This window comes from Myxocyprinus asiaticus, chromosome 10, assembly GCF_019703515.2.
Source record: "Myxocyprinus asiaticus isolate MX2 ecotype Aquarium Trade chromosome 10, UBuf_Myxa_2, whole genome shotgun sequence".
In the NCBI taxonomy this organism is placed as follows: Eukaryota; Metazoa; Chordata; class Actinopteri; order Cypriniformes; family Catostomidae; genus Myxocyprinus; species Myxocyprinus asiaticus.
In genome coordinates this window covers 28,025,784-28,050,528 of record NC_059353.1, presented here as the reverse complement: position 1 = coordinate 28,050,528, position 24,745 = coordinate 28,025,784, and the positions used below count along the sequence as shown (strand labels likewise).

The following is a 24,745-nucleotide window of genomic DNA, read 5'->3' as shown; positions in this document are numbered from 1 at the left end:
AACAGCATTTTCAATGTCATGTTTGATCATTTTAAAGTTTAAAGGTTTGAGCTGATTGTTCTTTGTTAGTGATACTGTACAGAAGTATATTTAAGTGCATATACATAAAAGGCATAGACAATAGATAAAAAAATAAGAAAAAGAAAGACAAAAAAATAAATAAAAAAAAATATTCAACGAGACAGCCTCGATGACGTATGCGGCCGACATATGAGACTTCCGGAGGACGCAGCCTTCCAAACAAGCCTTTGTCATGATCACTGGCATCTCTCTGAACACACGTAGAAACAACAAGGAAGCATGAAACCGGAAGTGAGTTAGACCGATGCACTTTATTATATGACAAAAGTGTTCCATTCCAGAAGTAAATGTAGAGAAGAATTCTTGCAAAGGAATTTCGCAGTAAAACTACAAATGTATATATTTTAGATCCCGGTAGTCGGTATATTAAACACGGACACTAAGAAATAACAAAATTAACTTTTAAAACATTGTTGTTTTATTTTTTTATTGACACATAATATCTATAATTTAATTATTTGGATTTAGCTAAATATTTATATATATTTTTTGTAAAAAATATTGCTTATCTTGCGACACTTTATTTGCATATTTAAATAATAATTTTCTAACCCTTTTGAATTTTTTTTAGAATTTTTAGAAACATCCTGTAATCTACGTCATTTCCGCTGTGCGTTAGCGTGCTTGCTGCTGAAGTAGGAAACTTGTCCTCATGTAAACAGGAGGAAAATTAAAGGTTTGAGAAGTTATGTTTCTATCGTTCAGTTTTGTATAATGTTTATTTTCCTGGAGGTATATGTAGATGTAGATATGTCTCAGGATAGTCTAATATTAAACTCCCCAAAGAGATAAATGATATTGTTCATATAAATGTGTTTTTAACACAAAATGTAAATAATATAAAGAATATAGTTTTTTAATTCATCCATTCAGATTATTATGCATTTGTAGCTGGATTCTACGACCAATAAACAATACTAAGTACCTCTTCATTGTTGCTGTTGAAGTATCTCCAAAAGTGTTTAAACTACAGTGATTGATACTGGGTGACTGAAGACTGCTTATTCTGTTAAAACGATCCCCAAACTCACATTAGAATAGAATGTGAATAAAGCAGGATTTAGGGTAAATTTATAGTTGTTACTGCCTGTTAAAATGTTTTCCGCCTGAAACAAAAGTAAAACAAGCCTCTTTTTAGACTGTCTGGACTATCAGCTGGTGGACCTGGTAGATCACATTGTTCAAGATGGTCAGAGCTGGCAGACCAGCAACAGTCATTGACTATGTTCTGAAAACCAGCTGGTGTGACCTTTTTTTTTTTAGCAGTGGACAGGCATTTTGTTCTTCTGCTCAGGTTTATGTGTTAAGACTTTCCGACCAAAGCCGTAAATCTTGCCATGTTGTGAATGCCAGTTTTTTGCTGCTGACCCCTCTAACCCTAACAAACAGAAATGTTTAGATTGGCATGTACATTTATACAGTAAATGAGCACTGAAGTCATGAAGTCAATGCTCTAATTTGCAATTGAAATTTCTTTCTGTTCTCCCACTTTTCACAGAACTCCATCCTAAAATAAAATCTGAAATTCACCCGCCTGATCCCTGTCTTGCACACCAGAATCCAGTCTAGTTATTCCTAAGAACACATCCTACTTTGTTACATCACACCTCCACCTTAGCTACCTTCTCCTGCTTTTGCTCTCTCTTTCTCTCCATCCCTCCCTTCCATCATGACCGAACCAGAGCTGCTCACCGAGGTCCCTGCCTCTCTGAAACGGCTGGCCAAGCAGGTTGTGCGGGGTTTCTATGGCATCGAGCATGCTCTCGCTCTGGATGTGCTGATACGGAACCCCTGCGTGCGTGAAGAGGACATGCTGGAGCTGCTCAAGTTTGACCGCAAGCAGCTGCGCTCAGTGCTGAACACACTCAAAGCCGACAAGTTTGTCAAGTGCCGTATGCGGGTGGAGACTGCGCCTGATGGCAAGACAACACGGCACAATTACTATTTCATTAACTACAGGCTGCTGGTTAATGTTGTCAAGTACAAACTGGACCACATGCGCAGGCGAATAGAGACGGATGAACGGGACTCGACTAACAGAGCCTCCTTCCGCTGCCCCTGCTGTCTGAACACATTCACTGACCTGGAGGCCAACCAGCTGTTTGACCCCATGACTGGTGAGTATGAGGGGAAGAGCGGAGACTAAAAACAAGGTAGGGAGACAGTGAGACATAGGTGAGAGTTTAATTATTGTATTGATTTTTGGTTTTACTGGTGCCTGGTTGTTATAAGCACTTAATAAGCAGGAATAATAAACATATTAATAATATAAACATATTAATTAACTTATTAAGCACTTACTGCGCAGGATAAGCTGTCTTTTCAGGGATGTTTAATGAAAAGGCTTTATTTGACATGTAGCAAAGAATGTCAAGACACATAACAAAATGGGTGTCTTTCAACAATAAGATTGCTGAATTCTGTTTGGCGTAACCCCAGGGTACTACTACATCAATATGCATTTTCTCTGATGTTTATTTTTCCTGATATTTGTTAGAGGCAAAAATGCTTTTTGGTGCAGGCATTTTGTGTTGGGGAAAGTACACAATGGGGCAAAGTTACTGTTGTTGTATGATCACGATGTCAAAATAAATTAGAAAACGTCCTGCAACTGAGAAGTGTATTAATAATTCTGGCTAGAGTCATAATGAGCTAAAATAGTGTACTTTTTAAGTGTTGATGTAGTGAAGAGTGCTCAGTTCCACTCCAGGGGGAAAATCCATCCTAATGCCTTGTTTCCTAGCTTGCCTCAAATTCTGGGAATTGTGTAATCTCTGTTTAACATACTAATAAAGAAGATCCAAAACTATCCACATTAAATATTTACTAGGAAAGATGTTTCTGTACAGGTCTGTTTTTGCTTCATTTGAACAAAAAACTATGAATGCAAACAAGATGCTTTTAAAAATGCATTTTATTTGATTTCTGAGTGCTCAGTTACATTTTTTAGATTCAGTTTAGACCAGGGGTTCTCAACGGGGGCATTCAAAGGATGCCAGAGGGCACTGAGAGCAAATTAGTAGAGAGGGGGGCGTTAGGTTACAAATGGGGGGCGTTTATCAGTCATGTTAATCAAATCTATTGTCAAGTTCCTGTTTGCATTCAAATGTTTCTAGACTCCATTATACGGGTTGGCATGCATTTTTACCGCGGTTCATCTGATTCTGAATTCTAGCAACGCATCTGAAGTACACTATATTGCCAAAAGTATTCGCTCATCTGCCTTTAGACGCATATGAACTTAAGTGACATCCCATTCTTAATCCTTAGGGTTTAATATGACGTCGGCCCACCCTTTGCAGCTATAACAGCTTCAACTCTTCTGGGAAGGCTTTCCACAAGGTTTAGGAATGTGTTTATGGGAATTTTTGACCATTCTTCCAGAAGCGCATTTGTGAGGTCAGACACTGATGTTGGACGAGAAGGCCTGGCTCGCAGTCTTCGCTCTAATTCATCCCAAAGGTGCTCTATCGGGTTGAGGTCAGGACTCTGTGCAGGCCAGTCAAGTTCTTCCACACCAAACTCGCTCATCCATGTCTTTATGGACCTTGCTTTGTGCACTGGTGCGCAGTCATGTTGGAACAGGAAGGGGCCATCCCCAAACTGTTCCCACAAAGTTGGGAGCATGGAATTGTCCAAAATCTCTTGGTATGCTGAAGCATTCAGAGTTCCTTTCACTGGAACTAAGGGGCCAAGCCCAGCTCCTGAAAAACAACCCCACACCATAATCCCCCTTCCACCAAACTTCACAGTTGGCACAATGCAGTCAGACAAGTACCGTTCTCCTGGCAACCGCCAAACCCAGACTCATCCATCTGATTGCCAGATGGAGAAGCCTGATTCGTCACTCCAGAGAACGCGTCTCCACTGCTCTAGAGTCCAGTGGCGGCGTGCTTTACACCACTGCATCCGACGCTTTGCATTGCACTTGGTGATGTATGGCTTGGATGCAGCTGCTCGGCCATGGAAACCCATTCCATGAAGCTCTCTATGCACTGTTCTTTAGCTAATCTGAAGGCCACATGAACTTTGGAGGTCTGTAGCGATTGACTCTGCAGAAAGTTGGCGACCTCTGTGCACTATGCGCCTCAGCATCCTCTGACCCCGCTCTGTCATTTTACGTGGCCTACCACTTCGTGGCTGAGTTGCTGTCATTCCCAATCGCTTCCACTTTGTTATAATACCACTGACAGTTGACTGTGGAATATTTAGTAATGAGGAAATTTCACGACTGGACTTGTTGCACAGGTGGCATCCTATCACAGTACCACGCTGGAATTCACTGAGCTCCTGAGAGCGGCCCATTCTTTCACAAATGTTTGTAGAAGCAGTCTACATGCCTAGGTGCTTCATTTTATACACCTGTGGCCATGGAAGTGATTGGAACACCTGAATTCAATTATTTGGATGGGTGAGCGAATACTTTTGGCAATATAGTGTATCTGGTTTAGCAGCGTCAAATAGACAGGCAAAGTCACAACCTCTGCTAATGCACCTGTATGGCTCTAAAGGTGGATACGGCTCAATGGACAGAGCAGCGTGAGCAGAAAGCAGGTGCGTTTTTACTCACAGACCGGTCTCGAGCTCTTAAATGCGCACACTGATCATTGCAGCGCTGCGAGAATCAGTGAGAAGCACGGCGCGATACACGGAAACCATTTTAATTCAGCATGACCTAATTCTACATGACCTGAATTTACTATAGTAACACTAACTATACTTTAGACATAGATTCATAATACATATTACCATATCACTTCTTCAGCTCTATTAAATTAGTCATGGGCTACATTAGAGGGGTGAGGGAATATAATACATTTTGTTACAACTTTTAAATGTTTATATTTTGTATTTATTGTTTTTACATGTGTTTAAATTAGGTTTACTGTTTGTAATTACAAAAATGCCATAATTTGATATATAGAAACACATGCTTCCATGTGCTTACTATGGTCTTGTTACAAATACCACTGTTAAAACTATAAAAAAAATAAATACATTTAAATTTTCAAATGGGCAAATGCAAAATACACTAATATATATATATATATATATATATATATATATATATATATATATATATATATATATATAATTATTATTATTATTATTATTATTTTTATGAAATAGAAATGCAGAAATCCTAAAAAAACAAAATAGGCTAAAATATTTGTTTCAGTGTTCATGAAGTCCAAGAGATGACTAATTTGAATCAATATGAACCTGATGAAAGGAGGTCCAACTCAGTCACATTGTTAGTAAAATTATATTATCATTGTATGATAATATAGTCACGTAAATTAGGTGTTAACTTTTTACTTATTTTAGATGTTATATATAACCTTACTCTTGTTGATACCAGTAAATTTACATCTACATCCAACTCAAAATCAATGCTGTAATGTAGAATGAGCATTTCAGTGGGACAAAATATGCAATATTATTAGTCTTTTCACTTATTTTTGAAATATAATAACAATACCACATTTATTATTAGTTTCTGTCTTGGCATTTTCATTTTATAGGCCCCAGGGGGGGGGCCTTCATCAAAAAAGTCATCACTTGATTCACACTGTGGCAGGACTGCACACTGACACATGATGGCAGCAGAGGTTAAAAGTTTCACTGCATTTAGAAGACGTTAATGTACACAGCATCTGGGATGGATATGGGATGAGTTTTTAACTGCATGTCATGATGAATTGCAGGTAGATCAAACTCACATAAAGGCTGATGTTGAAATGCTTCAGTTTTCAGACAGTATTCATTGTCAGGAAAGGAAATTAATTTTATTTTCCTATGCTTAAAAATAAACAGGATGTTAGCTCATAGAGGCAGCTATAAGGATTACCACATCACATAGACACCATTGTGTTGCCTTTCTGTTTCTCTGGCTTACTGTTTTACACTTCTGACTTCATCAGTGCTGATTTATGTACTTGAAGTACACACACAAGTGCTGCTGTTGATGTGACTTGTGTTATAATGATATCATAGATGGAGTATTTGTGAAGCTCAGCGCACTGCTGGCTGTCTCTGTTTAAGCTTTTATTATGGACTGAACCCAGCACAACCAAAGCCTGCTACATGCATTCCAGCAGTATTGAGTCAGTTATATTTGATAGGGATGCACCGATGTATCTGCTGCAGATATTTATTGGCCAATTATTAACCAAATTAAAACCATCGACATATTGGAAATAAGCAAGAAAATGCTGATATGAAAAACCGATGGTATATTTATAATTAATTAGTAACACTTGTAAAAACACTGAATTCAGAAATAATAATAGCCACAATATGTAGAAGGTTTGGCACTCCTCAGAACATGTACTATTTAATTTTTATTATTTTGTTCTCACGTTAATGCAGAAAAAAACATAGTAAATGGACGTGAAAATTGAGAAAGCGGCACTTACTTACATATATGTTACATAATGAGGGAAACCATCCAAAATGCTTTGAAACCAGCAGACTTTGACTTCTGAAATACCAAAAATTAAATATATTGGAAATTAGATACATTGGAAATCATTTATTGTTAGAACAGTAAAAAAGCTTTTGTACCTCAAAAACAGTGATCTGATGACAAAATAAGGTAAGTGGCGAAATATCGATATTGGCCCATAGTTTTTGTTAAAATCTGTATCGGGCCATAGTTTTGTTAAAATCATTATCGTATCAGCCACAAATTTTCATATTGGTGCATCCCTAATAATTGATCTAACCAGCGTCTGGGTTCAGACTCTGATCAGATGGGAAATAAATGAGAAGAGACCATGAAACACTAAACACTTCTTAACAACACATTAGGTGTATGTGTGTGTGTGTGTGTTTGCATTCTTAAAGGGATAGTTCACCCAAAAATGTGAAATCTGTCATCATTTACTCACCCTTATATCGTATCAGGGTCAGAAATAAACGGGCTCGGGGCAAAAATGCCCCCGAAATTCATAATATGAGGGAATTCCATTTATGTATTTTTTTTTTTTTTACTAATATAGTTACAAAATCATGCATTGCAATCTTTATTTGAAATTTCACTGAGCATTATTTCTAGCCTGCCATTAGTCGTGCAGAGTCTAGTGGCAGATCCTCGCACCATCGAAAGACAGGCACTCCGCTCTCTCGCTCCGCATCGGTACTGTGTGATCGGCCGATCGTGCAGGGAATCACACATACTGTACACTGCTACTCTAATGAACGAGCGCTTTCTCTGCATGACAGAGTGGCCTTTGGAGGGTGAGTTGTTGGCAATTCTAAACATTCACTAATTTAAACTTTCAGATATGATGTAATTTACATGAATATGCCGTTTTGTTTTTAAAAATGTGTAAGAATTACACATGTATGAATATTTTGTTGCCCATTTTCTACAGTCATTACGGTAGCTATTCTGACTCGCTGCTAACAGGTTTAATTCGTTTTTATACAACAAATAAACATGCAAATACAAATCTGAGTACACATTAATGATTTCTCACTGGAGCAGTTTTAGGGCTTGTAATGGATATATTTTTCTTACTTTTGAACGTATCTCTGCTGTGTGTGATGCTCTCATGGTTTTTGGTTGCCAGTATGTCACAATGACCTTTTGATATAGACAACAGAACTATTCATAACTGTTTTCAATACAAATAAATGTTAGCAATTCACAATTAATGTAATTTTGGTAACGCTTAATAAAAAGGTTTCATTTCTTTAACATTAATTAATGCTTTAGGTATCATGAACAATATATTTTTACAGCATTTACTAATAATGTTAGTTAATAAAAATACAATTGTTCATTGTTAGTTCATAGTGCATTAATGTGCATTAACTAATACAACTTTTGATTTTAAAAATGCATTAGTATATGTTGTAACTAACATTAAGTTCATTAGTTCATGTTAACTACAGTAATGTTGTTAAATAATGTTAACAAATGGAACCTTTTTGTAAAGTGTTGCCGTAATTTTACTGTGTGGGGCATAAACATATAACTGCACAATATAACTTGCAAAAGTGTGGCAAAGAGCACTTAAAAAAAAATTGGGAGATCGGTATCGGCCTCAAATTTCTTGATTTGTGCACTACTAGTGTCGTGCTCCCGTGCTAAATTCTTTGACGGTTTGCTCCTCTCATTCAAAATAAACTGTCCTAGTGAGTAACATGTCCTGTGCTATACTTCCATGCTCATTGGCTCGTTTCACTTATGCTGCTATTTGTCTGAAAGGTCTCCTCACCTGCTCGAGGCCAAAAGTGCGGGAAGGATGGATGTTATATATTAATGCTGCCTTCACGTGCTATCGAAATTAACGTAAATACGAGTTTCCCACTCAGAAGTTGCACATGAATGACCCCTCAAGTCGTAATTACGACTGGGAAACTCAGAGATCATTTTGATACCCGGATTTCCGAGATGGGAGGAGTCCTAAACTTTCAACAGATTCTGTACTGAATGACAGGTTTTATTCATTTTTCTAAATGCAGCTAATTGTTGGCGCTTACCATTTTGGTCATATTCATTTATAGCAACCATTCTATGCATGTTGTACATTTTTACACCATGAACATAGCTTGTATTTGACCAAAATTCCATTATCGTCAGCAAGCTAACTGAGTGATATGTATTATACAACAAAGCACGTGAACACGACATACTCGTAATTACCACTTCAGAAGTAGGATAATTCCGATAGCACATGAAGGCAGCATTAGTTAATCGGGTATGAGAAATCATTACATTTAATGTCACTAAGTGCTACAATTTACTTAATAATAATAATTATATATTAATTAATCTGGATTTTTTTTAAATAACCCTAATGTTAAATAAAACTTGATTACAAATACAATAATACTAATACAGAACATTGTCCAGTTTTACTGTGAATTATCTCTGACTAAACACTGTGTTGAGGTTTTTTTTTTTTTTTTTTTTTTTTTTTGGGGCATTGAATTTATTCAATTGGCATGAAGGACTTGATAACAGTTTTATTTAATAAGATCCTCATTCCAAATGTGGAGAAATGCTGTCTCCTCCTGTTTTTTTGCATTTTAATAGTTTTGTAGGTTGTGTTAACTTAATAGCCAATTTATTTAGAAATATGTGAATGAGAAAAAAATGTAACCCAGAATGTGTTTCTGTCACAGTACCCATTGTGCAGTGTTGAGATCAGGCGATATGTAATTATTGAAACATGCCTGATGACATTAACTTAAATATTCACACATAAATTTATATTTAATTGAATCAAAATTGGAATCGAATTGAATCAAATTAAATTTGGAAATCAATGCCAACATCAAGTCCTACCAATATTAGTTAATGTGTATTTCATTTAATTGGTAACAGAATACATCTCATTACTCGCATTGAATTCATTGATTAAATTTAAGTATTTGAAAGGATGTCATTTTATAAGGTTAGAAAAAATTTCCCTTACAAAGGAAAAAGATGCCCCTGCAAATATTTTGTGTGGAACACAAAAGGAGATGTTAGGCAGAATGTTAGCATCAGTAAACATTCACTTTCATTGTCTGGAAAAAAGATGCAATGGAAGTGAATGGTGACTGAGGCTGAATTAGTCAGTGCATGACATTCTGGCTCACATCTCAATCACATCTGTGTTTCATAGAAGATAGAAAGACTTAATAAGTTTCAAAAAAATTTTGGGGTGAATAAACGTTGACAGGATTTTCATTTTGTGCTGAACTATCCTCTTAAAAAAAAAAAAAAAAAAAAATATATATATATATATATATATATATATATATATATATATATAATTGGTCACAAATATAATAAAATAAAATATTTGTGATTTATATGTTGCTTTCAAAAAAATGTATTTCAGCAGAATAGATGGTTTGAATGGCCATTAATGGAGAAAGATGTTTTTGCAGGCAGAATGGTGTAGTTACAGTATATACCAGCAGGGGCTATCTGGACCATTCTAATCAGCCAAACCTTGACCCCTTGAAAGTCTCTCCCACCATGAATCTATCTCCCTGACTTTTTAATTTTCATCATTTATTACATGCTCATTTGTGATTGCTACCTACATTTGTATAGATGCAGCATTTGACAGAGGGCATATGAAGAGTTGACTTGTACATGATAGACAGGAGGAAATTCTCTGTACAGAAGCAGGTGTTTTTCAGAGAGCAGTGGGCGAATGAGAGGAAAGAACAGAAATGGAAGAGAGTATGAGTGATAGAGGGCTGAGAGCAGTGCCAAAGGTGAGTGATGAGTGATAAAGGAAGAGAGAGGTAGGTAAAGACCTTCGTGGCATGTGTTCACCCTCACCTCTGCTGGAAGCAAACTGGCAGGCAGGGAGGCAAAGCTGTTGCTAGGAAACACATCAGGGGGACCAGCAGACAGGCAAGGATGAAACAGAAAAAGTGGAATGGCCACTATGAAGAACCTAACCCTGCTTAGACTGTGGGATTGTATACACATGCTTATTTCCATGTTCAACCCTGGACTAGATTACAGGAGCTCAGATTTGCGATTAAATAGCAGCTGTCTCTAAATCCTTTTGAAAAGTATCTGTGTGAAAGCTCTTGTTTTGATTGCATCCTTATTGATGTAACCTCACATTTGACTCAAGATTGTGCAGCTACACACCTAAAAGGATTTTATAAACAAAGGTTTTATGATACAGGTTGTTGTTTGTCCTCAGGGTAGACTTAAATATTCAAATGGATGTTTTGAGATTGCCTGTTCCCCCCATATACATGTTCGCTTTTATGCTTGGGTGGGTAAGTCGCATCTTTAAACAGGAGAGGATATTGATCTGATTGGTCAAGCAAATCCAGGTCCCACATCTTTGAAAAAAAAAAAAGAAGATTTTTGAAAATCTCTTTGATTGCTGAGGTGTTAGGGGAGATAAGGAAATCCAACTGGGTCAGCCATGAATGGCAATAAGTCAGACGCTGATCCTATATCGGTACATCTTCCTCCTGCCTTAATTCTGTAATCTCTGTCTCCCATCCTTATATTTCACACATGTGCATATACGAGGGCTGTAACAACCATAGACATTGAGGGGAATGGAGGAACCGCAATATTCATATTAGAGGTCAAACAATTTGGGTTTTGCAATGGCTGATTCTTAAATTGCAGTACTGTGCAAACGTTTTTGGTAGTTGTTAAGAATGTTGCATAATGAGGATGTTTTAAAAAAATAATGGCATGAATAGTTTTCATTTATCAATTAACATATTGTGCAGTAAACATAAAAAAACAAAATCAATATTTTGGGTGACCACCCTTTGTATTTAAATAAGCACTAGTTCTTCTAGGTACATTTGCGCATAGTTTTTCATGGTTGTTGGCAGATAGTTTGTTCCAAGCATCTTTGAGTCTCATGGCATGCTGTAATTTACACAGATAAAAAGTTGTACTTACAGTAATGTGCTTACAGTGGAAGTCTATGATGCAAGTCATTGCACCGGAATAAACATTAAAGTGTGTCATTTCTGCGGCACTAGTGCCACCGAATGGAATTGCAAAATTTTTTTCAAACAACCTTCCAAATATGCCCCCCGTCTGCTGCTGATTGATCAAACAGATAGTCCCGCCCCAACTCGCGCCATTGGTTGAGTCAGTGTAGATGTGTTGAGCTGGACGGGTCTCTCAAAACAAACAGAGTAATTTTTATAGCACCACAGAGACACAGTGTTTACAGTTTTCAACAAAAAAATAGCCTATTATTGTCTTATTTATAGTTGTCTCTGTGTATTAAGCTGAGATAGGAGAAAGTATTTTAACACTGAAAAAGTTACATGCTTCAGCTTTAAAATACACTGCTGCAAAGGTATATCTGCAAAGTTATATCCAGTCTTTCAACTCTTGTCATGACTTTGTAATGTGATTGTCTCTGTAACTTTCACATGATACTGGCAAGGATACCACAAAGTAGGGCTGAATGATATGGCTACAAATATTATATCTCAACATGTGTGACAAAAGGTTGTTGAGCTGCACAAATCAGGAAATGGCTATAAGAAAGTAGTTCAGTGGTTGAAAATGCCAATTTCCACTATCAGATTAATAATAAGAAATCAAATGGGAAAGTTAACGATCAGCCTGGAAGAGGACGTGTGTCTGTATTGGCCCAATGCACAGTGAGGAGGATGGATTGAGTGACCAAACAATCGCAGAGAATCACAGTTGGAGGTTTACAGACATTAGTTGGGTCTTGGGGTTAGAAAGCCTCTAAAACTATGATCAGATGCCACTTGCATAACCACATAACCAACTTGCCAAAACAAGCCTTTACTTTCATCAGACAACATACTCAAGCCACCTACAGTTTGCCATAATGTTATTGGGACTTTCAGTGGAATCAGGTTCTGTGGTCAGATGAAGAAGTTTAAGATGTAGAACAGCAGTCCCTCCACTAAAAGAATGATTTATTCAGCGTTACTCCTCAAATAGCACACATTTTGTACAGAAGATCTAATATAAGGGCTCAAAAATACATGTTGCATATTTACACTTTGAATGCCTCCAGAATGCCTTGCTCAGTAGACTTCCATTGTAAGTGCATTACTGTAAACAATTTTACAGTACAATTTTACTTTGTTTCACAAACTTGGGAAAGAATTGAAATTACTGTGTATTTCTGTGGTTATCAACAGATGCTGTCCATAGAGCTAAACTTAAATGTTTTTAATGCCGAACATTTCTGTAAAGTCCTCCTTTTGAAGAAAAAAAATAGTTTAAATGCATTTTTCTTGTAGTTACAATTGTTGCATTAGCACAAACACACAACAGAGCAAACCGCTGTAATTAGAATCAATGTAGCACATTTGTCACAGTTGCTTATACCCCCTTATGAAAAAGTTTCTCCTCCCTCAAATGTTGAAATGAGGCTGGATTCATCTTTTTAAGGGCTCATCACAAAAGTCTTTTTGTTCTTTGGCTTAGAGAACCGAACAAAGCGCCGTCCTGCTTTCAAAAGAGCTCTGAATCACTGGAGAGAGTACTATGTAATTTAAACCAGATCTATTCATATCTAATAGATAATACAAAAACTTTCGACACAAAGACACCAGTGAACTTTTCTCTAACAGAAAGCCCTAATGTATGCTTACACACTAACAGCTCTGCGTCGTGTTCCTTTAGATCACTTTGACAATGTGTGTGTACTGTACATGCAGGGTTGATGCACACTTTGCCTGAAAACAAATACGAAAGTGTTTGTGTGTGTATTTGCTCATGTGCCATTTTGCTAATTGTCAATGGGTTCTGATAGGTTTGATATCTCTCCTGAATTCTGCTGGCTGGAAGCCATTACCTATAATTGTACACCAACAATTAATCAGCCGCAACATTAAAACCACCTGCCTAATATTGTGTATGTCCCCCTCGTGCCGCCAAAACAGCGCCAACCAATTCTTCTCACCACAATTTTACAGAGCAGTTATCTGAGTTACCGTAGACTTGTCAGTTCGAACCAGTCTGGACATTCTCTGACCTCTCTCATCAACAAGGCATTTCTGTCCGCAGAGCTGCCGCTCACTGGATGTTTTTTGTTTTGGCACCATTTGGAGTAAATTCTAGAGACTGTTGTGTGTGAAAATCCCAGGAGATCAGCAGTTACAGAAATACTCAAACCAGCCCATCTGGTGCCAACAATCATGCCACGGTCCAGATAAAATTTTTTCCCCATTCTGATGGTTGATGTGAACATTAACTGAAGCTCCTGAACCGTATCTGAATTATTTTATGCACTGCACTGCTGCCACACGATTAGCTGATTAGATAATCACATGGATGATTTTTGGTACCAGATGAAATTATTGAAATTGTTATTATGTGAAAACAAAGAAATCGCTGTACATCTGATTTACACTTTAGGTTTGTGCTGGAGTTCTGTTGGTGTTTATTTTGTAAATAAAGACTGACTGACCGCTCAATATCCATATTAATACAAGAATACTTACCAAATAAATAAATAAATGGACATGAAACATTGAAGTGTGTAATTTCAGTGTGCAATCATGGTTTTTAAAAATTTGTATGTTTTAATGTGACCAAACAACAAAGTCTTTTTCATTTTGTACTAAAAGAAGTGCCTTGGAATAATTTTCATGTTAGAAAACCTAACCAAAATAGCACCTACTCCCTCCAGCATGTAGCTGTCCAAAATGTTTTCCTTAGAACATGAAATGTTTTTTAAGTTTAAATCAGAATGAGCTTTATTGCCAATTAAGCTTACACATACAAGGAATTTGTCTTGGTGACAGTGCACAAACAATACAACAACAAGACAGAGATAATAAAAAAAATAGAATAAAAATAAAAAAGTGAATAGAAAATATAAGTATATATAGAAATACACAATAAGAAAAAAATTATATATATATATATATATATACTGACAGCCAAAAGTTTGAAATAATGGACAGATTTTGCTCTTATGGTTATGAAATTGGTACTTTTATTCACCAAAGTGGCATTCAACTGATCACAATGTATAGTCAGGACATTAATAACATGAAAAATGACTGTTACAATTTGAAAAAAAGATGTTCAGAGTTTCTTAAACTACTTCAAAGAGTTCTCATTAAAAAATCCTCCACGTGCACCAATGACAGCTTTGCAGATCTTTGGCATTCTAGCTGGCAGTTTGTCCAGATACTCTGGTGACATTTCACCCCACACTTCCTGTAGCACTTCCTTGTCTTGTCGGGCACTTCTCACGCACCTTACAGTCTAGCTGATCCCACAAAAGCTCAGTGGGGTTAAGATCCATAACACTCTTTTCCAATTATCTGTTGTCCAATATCTGTGTTTCTTTGCCCATTCTAACCTTTTCTTTTTGTTTTCTGTTTCAAAAGTGGCTTTTTCTTTGTAATTCTTTCCATAAGTCCTGCACCACTGAGTCTTCTCTTTACTGTTGTACATGAAACTGGTGTTGTGTGGGTAGAATTCAATGAAGCTGTCAGCTGAGGACATATGAGGTGTCTATTTCTCAAACTAGAGACTCTGATGTACTTATCCTCTTGTTTAGTTGTACATCTGGCCTTCCACATCTCTTTCTGTCCTTGTTAGAGCCATTGTTCCTTTGTCTTTGAAGACTGTAGTGTACACCTTTGAATGAAATCTTAAGGTTTTTGGCAATTTCAAGCATTGTATAGCCTTCATTCCTCAAAACAATGATTGACTGACGAGTTTCTAGAGAAAGCTGTTTCTTTTTTGCCATTTTTGACCTAATATTGACCTTAAGACATGCCAGTCTATTGCATACTGTTGCAACTCAAAAACAAACACAAAGACAATGTTAAGCTTCATTTAATGAACCAAATAGCTTTCAGCTGTGTTTGATATAATGGCAAGTGATTTTCTAGTACCAAATTAGCAATTTAGCATGATTACTCAAGGATATGGTGCTGGAGTGATGGCTGCTGGAAATGAGGCCTGTCTAGATTTGATCAAAAATGACTTTTTTCAAATAGTGATGGTGCTGTTTTTTTACATCAGTGATGTCCTGACTATACTTTGTGATCAGTTGAATGCCACTTTGGTGAATTAAAGTACCAGTTTCCTTCTGAAACCACAAATCTGTACATTATTCCAAACTTTTGGTCACTAGTGTATATACGGATGTACAAATACAAGTCTGTTATATACAGATAGTGCAAGGGAATGTAATGGCAGAAGAGGTAGGATATATTGGATAAATATAAATAGACTAAGCTGTGTATGGCACATAATTATTGCTCAATGGGGCCGTTTTAAGTGTTCATGAGATTGATAGCCTGAGGAGAAAAACAGTTCTTGTGCCTGACGGTTCTGGTGCTCAGTGCTCTGTAGCAGCGGTCAGAAGGCAACAGTTTAAAAAGGTTGTGGGCTGGGTGAGTGGGGTCCTTTCCTCACTCTGGCAGTGTACAGTTCTTGAAGGGAGGGCAGGGGGCAAACAAAAATTCACTCAGCAATATATATATATATATATATATATATATATATATATATATATATATATATATATATATATATATATATATATGTAACCTTCCATTTACTGTCAGGTAAGTATCCATCTAAACATGCAGTTGGAAAATTACTTACACAAATGAAGACATAAAAACAATTATAAATGTAAACATAATATTATAATGATGATAATAATCACTGAAATATAAATCATAGTTCGAGGCGAATGTGTTTTTGTATTATTTTATGTTTTAATCACAGATGTATAGGCTGCAGAGTTGTGGTCACAATGAACTGCTCTGTGGAAATAAAGTGAACTGAACTCAAAACACCTGAGATGTCTGAGGTCATTTGCAGCACTCAGACGATACTGTTCTTACAAAAAAACAAAAAACAAAAAACAAAAAAATCAGAAGACAGTAACAAAGAAAGAGTGAGAACCTTTTACATGCCTCCGTACAAACAGTGTGTCATACATGCACATAGATGGCTTTTCTGTCTGTTTTTAATAATAAAATAAAGTGTTTCTTCAAGTGCGTGTCTGTGTATCTACGGGGTTAATAATATTAAAAATAATATTAATTTGATAATAATAATAGCCTAATAATAATAATAATAATTATTATTATTATTGAATACATTAATGGGAAAACGAGCCAAATATCGTCTTGACATCGTCAAAGGCATCAGCTATTGACAATCACTCTGACCATCGTCGATCCCCGAGATCATTGTCTGTCAGCACAACCCTAATGTGCATTTCTCTCTGTAAATGAAAAAAATTTCAGACAGTCTCCTTTCTGGTTTGTCCGACACATTCAGAATCATTACCGCTTTTGCCGGTGTTGCAGCGGCTCGCTTCGTGCGTGCGCGCGCTTGTAAAATTTATATTTTAAAGGCTCATTATTACTGTTTGGTATTTCTCTGTAATGTAGAACAGTGTTTGCAGTGTTACCTATAACATTCTTTCTCAGCCCTGGAACTCAAACCATTTTCTGATGCCCCCCAAATATAAGTAATTAAATTAATATCATAAACGTGCGACAACTTGTCGACTAATGGCTTAAACTAATGGCTACTAGTCGACTAGGAAAATCTTTGGTCAGGGGCAGCCCTAGAAAATATATTATTCCTTAAAATAAATTTATGATTATGCTACGCATTTTGCACAACAGCACTACATCTGGTGGGGCCCAGCCCCACCTGCCCCTAATGTAGAGATGCCAGTGGTCACTTTTGAGTACGTCTTTTTTTTAAGGATTGTAATTTTTTGTTTCCCTATTACTCTTACTCCTTCACAACAAGATGTTTACATGTGTTTGAAAATGCATCTCTTTATCTCACTTCATCATTATTTCTGACGTTTAAAATGCAACCTGTTACCTCGCTTGTGCTTTTTCATTCCTGTTGTGTGTGTGTGTTGTGTCTTTTTGTGAAAGAGAGGGAGGGAGGATAGGTAGACAGTCTGACTAATTGAGAGGTTGTGGTAAAATTGTTCCCTGCGCTCGGAGCTTGTCGATATTTCCTCTGGAGCTGTATCAAATGCGGCGCAGATCTGTCTTTATCTTTCCTTTACCTTAATGCCTTTAATTTTACACACACACACAATCTCTCTCTTTCTCTTTCTGTCTTTGTGCTTGTGAAATTGTTTTCTTTTTACCTCTCCATCTGTGGATTGGCAGAGGAGACATTTGTAGTAAAAGGGCCAAGCTGGAGGTGATTGTTCTTCAGGGAATGCTTTCACAGATTTTGTTGTCAACTTTCCAACAAAGCTTTTAAATGGAAACTGCAGTGGATCTTTTACTAGTTTAATTCACCTCAAGGCTACTAACTCATAGGCCATTTTGCTACAGTATGTACAACATGGGAATATTTCAGTGTAAAAACAAAGCTGGTGTGTGTTCCTGGTGTCAAAACATTAATTCTAAAACATGTAGTCAAAATGAGAGTTTTGAGGCTTGTAGTCCATGTCTGTTAGCTTTGAGCCCATCTATATGCTAGTGTGCTTCTTAACACTAACAACATGCACTTTTGTTACAAATATGCATTTAAAATTTAGTCTTTCTCTTTTGGGACAATAGACCAAAAATATTGATGACTTGTGCTGCACTACAGATTTTGTCCAATAAAATGCTCTCTAGAATGAGTATGCCCTTTCCCCTTATACCACCTGCAACTAACTAGCAAGCAGCAAATCACTGTTCATGTTTATGATGGCTGTTAGCCATTTACAATAAAAAAAAAAAAGGTACAAGACTTTCAATATGTCCCACCCAAACCCTAACCCTGTTTCAAGAACACACTGTTACATAACCATATCAGGACAATCTGTGACTGACCACATTAAATGCTCTCATTGAGCACACATTTGTAAAATAAATACATGGATTCTATATTCAGCTAGTAGCCAGCGCACACCACACACACATACACCAGGCCCTGCTGTGTGTGTTCTCATCAGAAGGCTGTAAATATCTTCAGCAGCAGATGGCAAACCAGACTAGCATCTCTTGCAGAGGAACCACTAGTGAATGCTGGAGCTATGTGTGTGTTTGTTTGTCCTTGTGTGATTGTTCTTCCTCTTTCTGTTCCAATAATATTAGATTGTCAGCAGTAAATTTGGCCCTTTCCCTAGATGGCATTGAGTTGTAAATGTAATTGGACCACACCCTGTTACCCTTTGGGTCATCATTATATTTCTTTTTCAAAGAGAATTTTGCTAGCAACAAATAGATATGTCATACATTCACCGATCAGCCACAACATTAAAACCACCTGCCTAATATTGTGTAGGTCTCCCTTGTGCTGCCAAAACAGCGCCAACCCTCATCTCAGAATAGCATTCTGAGATGATAGTATTCTCACCACAATTGTACAGAGCAGTTATCTGAGTTACTGAAGACTTTGTCAGTTCGAACCAGAATGGCCATTCTCTGCTGACCTCTCTCATCAACAAGGCATTTCCGTCCGCAGAACTACCACTCACTGGATGTTTTTTGTTTTTGGCACCATTCTGAGTAAATTCTAGTGATTGTTGTGCGTGAAAATCCCAGGAAATTAGCAGTTACAGAAAAACTCAAACCAGCCTGTCTGGCACCAACAACCATTGATGCGATTATCTAATCAGCCAATCATGTGGCAGCAGTGCAGTGCATAAAATCATGCAGATATGGGTCAGGAGCTTCAGTTAATGTTCACATCAACCATCAGAATGGGGGGGGATTTGATCTCAGTGATTTGGACCATGGCATGATTGTTGGTGCCAGATGGGCTGGTTTGAGTATTTATGTAACTGCTGATCTCCTGGGATTTTCACACACAACAGTCTCTAGAATTTACTCCGAATGGTGCCAAAAACATCCAGAGAGCGGCAGTTCTGTGGATGGAAATGCCTTGCTGATGAGAGAGGTCAACAGAGAATGGCCAGACTGGTTTGAACTGACAAAGTCTACAGTAACTCAGATAACTGCTCTGTACAATTGTGGTGAGAAGAATAGCATCTCTGAATGCTATTCTGAGATGCGGGCTGGTGCTGTTTTGGCGGCACGAGGGGGACCTACACATTATTAGGCAGGTGGTTTTAATGTTGTGGCTGATCAGTGTATAGTGCAGAGGCATTGAACTCGGTTGAAACCAAGGGACTCAGATCCATTCTATGACAACATCATGTGAAAGTCACAGAATTAAATTCTACCAGCCCTGAATGTGTGGCAATAAAATTTCTGTTCTAGTCTATATGCTGTTAATGTGTCCTTTTACATAAATGGATTTTGAATTTATGAAGACCTTCTCCTCTCAAACGCAGGGACGTTTCGCTGTACCTTCTGTCAAACAGAAGTAGAGGAGGACGAATCAGCCGTGCCAAAGAAAGATGCCCGCACTCTGGTGGCACGCTTCAACGAGCAGATAGAGCCCATCTACGTACTGCTACGAGAGACGGAGGACATCAACTTGTCCCATGACCTCCTGGAACCTGAGCCATCAGAAATCCCAGCCCTAAAACAAAGGTCAGCCATTCCCAGTCATCATAATTCCTTATTACATTATGTGTCCTTTATCACTGCTGGAGTTAACAGAATTGTATAGCATTGTTCCCTATAATGTTGATGACGATAATTATTTTTTCCTAACATACATAAGCACACAGAGGCTGTGCATTGTTACTCTTGTTTAGATTTCACAAGTCAGGAAAGCAAGTGATGAGTTTTGTTCAAATTATCTTGATAACAGTAATGTAAGTTATGTTTCAGGAAATGTTAAAGGGATAGTTCACCCAAAAATGAAAGTTCTCTCACCATTTACTCTTTCTTCTTGAAAGACTTTCTTTCTTCTGTTGAACACAAACAAAATTTTTTAGAAGAATATCTCAGGTCTGTAGATCCATACAGTGCAAGTGAATGGTGACCAGAACTCCAAAATCTTCTAAAAGGAGATAAAGTCAGCATAAAAGTAATCCATAAGACTCCAGTGGTTTAATCAAAGCGATCCAGTTGGTTTTGGGTGAAAACAGGCCAAAATAAAACTCCTTTTTCACTGTACATCTTGACAGCGGTCTCCTTCGTGATCATGATTTCAAGCTCGATTACACTTCCCATCACTTGACATACACTTCCTATCACTTGCGTAGAGCGCTAGATGGCGCTATAGATGGCGCTGAAAGTCATACACATCTGGGATGGCATTAGGGTGAGTAAATGATGAGAATTTTCATTTTTGGGGGAGCTAACCCTTTAATGTCATGCCAGAACCATATGACTTTTTTCTTCCATGGAATACAAAAGACATTTTTAAAATCTTCACATTTTAAAAGTCTTTGAATGGCTTCAGAATACTTGGAATTTAGTGCATGAGTTGTACCGATTACTTTTTCTTTAAGGTGGAGTTTTTGTCCTTTTTGGAGCTTGAAAGCCCAGTCACTATTCACTTTCATTATATGAAAAAAAGCAGTGTGAAGACTTCCTTTTATGTTTCACGGAAGAAAGAAAGTCAAATGGGTTTGGAGCGCCATTAAAGTAAGGACTGCCTACACTGCAAGATTCTTATTTTTACAAGTGACTTGTATAATTTGTTTTGACTGAGAGTAGATACTAGCTTTTAAAGGAGTCACAAAGAATGCCCAATCGAAATCAGGTATGTCATGTCAACAGAACTCTATGTAAATGTCAATGAAATGACCCTTTCAGTAACTCAAATCCACCTTTGCTGCTGTCCACAGTCGAGAGCGGGCTGCCCAGGCAGCAGCAGGAGTTGCTGCAGGGGCACCTGGTCGGGAAATGTGGAAAACCAAGGGCTCGTCATATGACCTTTACACACAGAATGTGGTCATCAACATGGAAGACCAGGAGCCTCAGCTTGGCCAGACAGCTGAGGGCAAAGCCCCCAAAGAGAGGCCCGTATGGCTGACGGAAAGCACTGTGCAGGGGGCATACAGTGAGGCAGATGCTCTGAAGCAGGGTGAGTCAAAACACCTATATTGTATCTTATGAGAAAGCTGTTTTTTATAAGAAACCATAACCGTACCAACGAGTCCGGATTGGTACGGAACGGCACAGTTCTGAAATGAGAACCATTCAGCCCGATGGTGGAAAAGCAGACAAAGATTAAGGGCCCTATAAAACAAGACAACATCTGATGACCTATTTTTATATTTTAGCAAGTATTTGTCCTGATGTGCTTTTTTATCTTTAATTTTTCCACACCAGCTGGCGAAGACGCCATAGTAACCCAGGACAGCATGGCTGGACGAGGAGCCGCACAGGATGAGAATGAGGAGGTGATGTTGGCTCTCCTCATTCACGAGAAGAGGAGTGGAGCCGGACCAAGAGGCGCCGTCGTCTCCAAACCAACCATTCCTGTAGCTAACGCAAGTGACTCTGACAGCGATACCAGCGAATCGGAAGAGGACTCTCCACCCCGGGCGCCAGCCCACTCAGTGCACAATGCCACGGCCCTGCGGCCAGGCAGGCAAGCAGAAGTGGAGGAGGAAGATGATGATGATGAGTTTGAGGAGGTTGGGGATGACCCTGTAGTTATGGTTGGGGGAAGACCTTTCTCTTACAGGGAAGTAAGCCAGAGACCTGAGCTAGTGGAACAGATGAGCGCTCAAGAGAAAGAGGCATACATTGAGATGGGCCAGAACCTCTTCCAGGACATGTACTTCTGAGTAGATCACTTGACAGATCAACTGTCTGCATCACACTGTTTCTTTCTTTCTGTATCTCCCCATAAACAGTTTTTCACAGGATGCAGTTCTGATGAGTCTCCTTTGCACACTTTATCTCATACAGTGTTGTGCGTCATGCCAGAGCTGAGGAATGTAGTGTTATAGCGTTGAATCTTCTCCTCTCTCACCCATCTGTGACAAGACCTTTTGCCATATTCACAAACAGAATATACATACTCTGGTGCCAATGGAGCGAAGTATCTCATAGTTGTAAACAATAGTATCTTACACATTGGCAGACATGCTCACACCACTACCTTTCCTTTTTATGGGCTTTTGTTTAGCAGTCTCACCACATTCAGAGACTTCTAAGCCAATGACAGTGTTGCTGCGATGACCTCCGAGACAGTTTCACTCAAAAGAAAACTCCTGAGGCTTTCAGACGTGATTGGCAATTGAATGATGGAGAAAGCGTTTCTTTCTTGTAAAGTGACACTCACTTTGGCTCTCTTGTGTTTTTTGTTTTTTTGTTTTTTTTGTGTGTTTTTTTTGCTCTAAGCTAGAGACTTATCCACATCTCCTAGCTTCTGTCTTTTTCAAGGTCTCCACTTCTCAACAGTATTTAGCAAGACTTGCAGTTAGAAAGGGAAGAAAAATTATCTTCCTGTGGATGACTATCATGAATTGATATTAAATGTATAGTTATGATGAGAGATGTTTGTTTAGAGTGTGATTGCTTTCCTTTCACAGCAAAGATAATCAATTTCTTCTCTGTTTTTCAGTTTTGTTAGAATTTTTACAGCAATAAAAAAAAAAAGTCTTTAATCTCCTTATTCATGAGTGTATGCGTGTGATAGAAAGAGAGCAACAACCTCAGTGAAAACTTTTTTCAACAATTCCCTTGTATCTAATCTAGATAAAACTGCTTGTCAAGAAATACTGTAGATGTATTCCATCAACAAGAATCCTGCTTTTATTTTACATTTCACTCAGTATATTTTGTCCGGAATGGTTAACAATTTAGATTGGTTTTGCAATGACTGTATTAGTTTGAAATGACCTCTTATGTGTCATGATAAAATTACATTTGAAAGAGAGAGTCTCTAGTGATTTTGTTGGTGCAGCTGTGGATGAGATGATGGTTGTGTGTCACTGTGGTGTGCTGACGCACAGCCAGAGAAAAAAATCCTGCAGTGATTGTGTCACTTCACATTACAGCTGCAGCCCTGCATGGAGTCAAGTATGGGTCTCTGTCGGTTGGAGTAGTGTACATGTCAAAAGGTTGGTAAAAAGTGGTTCTTTGTGGAACTGACAATCACTGGAAGTATAGGATTTCTGTCATTTTGTGTTTAGCTTTATTTCTTCTTTTTTTTTTTTTTTTTTTTTTTTTTTTTTTTTTGGATAAAGAAAAAATGGAGGTAACCCTTACAAAAAATCTAAACTAGCCTCAGACTTATTTTCACATGTAAATGAGCTTTTGATTCGTCGTAAATGTTTGCCTGAAGTTTGCAGCTCTACACTGGTAGTGGTGAACCTCTGGCAAACCTTTGGCAACAATGGACAATTTGCCACAAGTTTGGCACAAAGCTCATTTGCATGTGAAAATTATCAGTGGCGAATTTGCAGCAAATTTGCCATGAACTCTTGATTTTCTTATGGTTAAGGAAAGTTACACAATTTCTCAGATCATATATGATGCAATATTTTGCTTGGTTGGACAGTTATATCATTGCCCCTAAATTATTTTTTTTTAAAAATTCACTTGCCATTTGGACTGCAGGGTAAACATTTACATTGCTTTCAGCCCTAAAACAGTAAGTAGTTCAGATTTCATAAAACATAAATGTGCGCAACCAACAAGCCTCCGATTGGGCAAAATTTGATTCTTTAAAAAAGAAAAAAAAAAAAATTACATGTAAAAATTGAGGGATAAGTCAAATATTTTCTGTGGTAATCAACAGCATATCACAGATTCTAACAATATACAGGTATTGTAAGTAAGGGATAATGTACAGTTAGCCAGTTGTTATCACACAATAAACCCTGACAGGGTGCTCTTATATCACCCTGAAGGGGTTTATTTTGCGATAACCAGCTGACTGTACATTATCCCGCTTATTACATGGCTACTAACCAAATAAATAGATACATGGAGATAAAATATTGATTTGCATTGAAATTATATAATTTGAGATGAAAGAAATTGCTGAACTGCTGAAATCAACCTCCGGTTTGCATCAGAGTTCTGTTGGTGTTTATTTTGTAAAAAGTCTGACTCATTATCCAGGCTATTACAAGACTGCATGCCAAATAAACAACTAAATGGACATGAAACATTGATTTGAGTTGAAATTATTTTATTAGCTTACGTGAAGAGATCGCGCAGTGATCAGAGAAGCAGGAGAGAATGGATGAACCCGGATGATCGGTCTGATACATGAATGTGTGGATGTTACAGAGCAATATCGGACCGTTAGATGGTGCCATTGACCAATCAGAATCAAGTATTCCAGACAGCCATGTAATAACTTGTTTTAAACCCAGAACATTCCTTTGGTATGGAGCTG

General features: G+C 37.7%; 1 protein-coding gene across 1 annotated transcript; it reads left to right on the top strand.

The window, feature by feature from the left end:
* The first annotated feature begins 652 nt into the window (after positions 1-652).
* On the top strand, positions 653-23,277 carry LOC127447128 (general transcription factor IIE subunit 1-like). The gene is made up of 5 exons (XM_051708736.1): positions 653-757; positions 1,580-2,198; positions 19,821-20,022; positions 21,231-21,469; positions 21,718-23,277. Exons 2-5 carry the CDS (start codon positions 1,751-1,753, stop codon positions 22,176-22,178), a joined length of 1,350 nt encoding a protein of 449 aa, XP_051564696.1. The 5' UTR covers positions 653-757; positions 1,580-1,750; the 3' UTR covers positions 22,179-23,277.
* Positions 23,278-24,745: the final 1,468 nt, after the last annotated feature.

Coding starts and splice junctions, on each gene's coding strand:
- LOC127447128 (XM_051708736.1), top strand. CDS start 1,751: ATGACCGAACCAGAGCTGCTCACCGAGGTCCCTGCCTCTCTGAAACGG. Junction 20,023..21,230: donor ATCCCAGCCCTAAAACAAAG/GTCAGCCATTCC, acceptor TGCTGTCCACAG/TCGAGAGCGGGCTGCCCAGG. Junction 21,470..21,717: donor GGCAGATGCTCTGAAGCAGG/GTGAGTCAAAAC, acceptor TTTCCACACCAG/CTGGCGAAGACGCCATAGTA.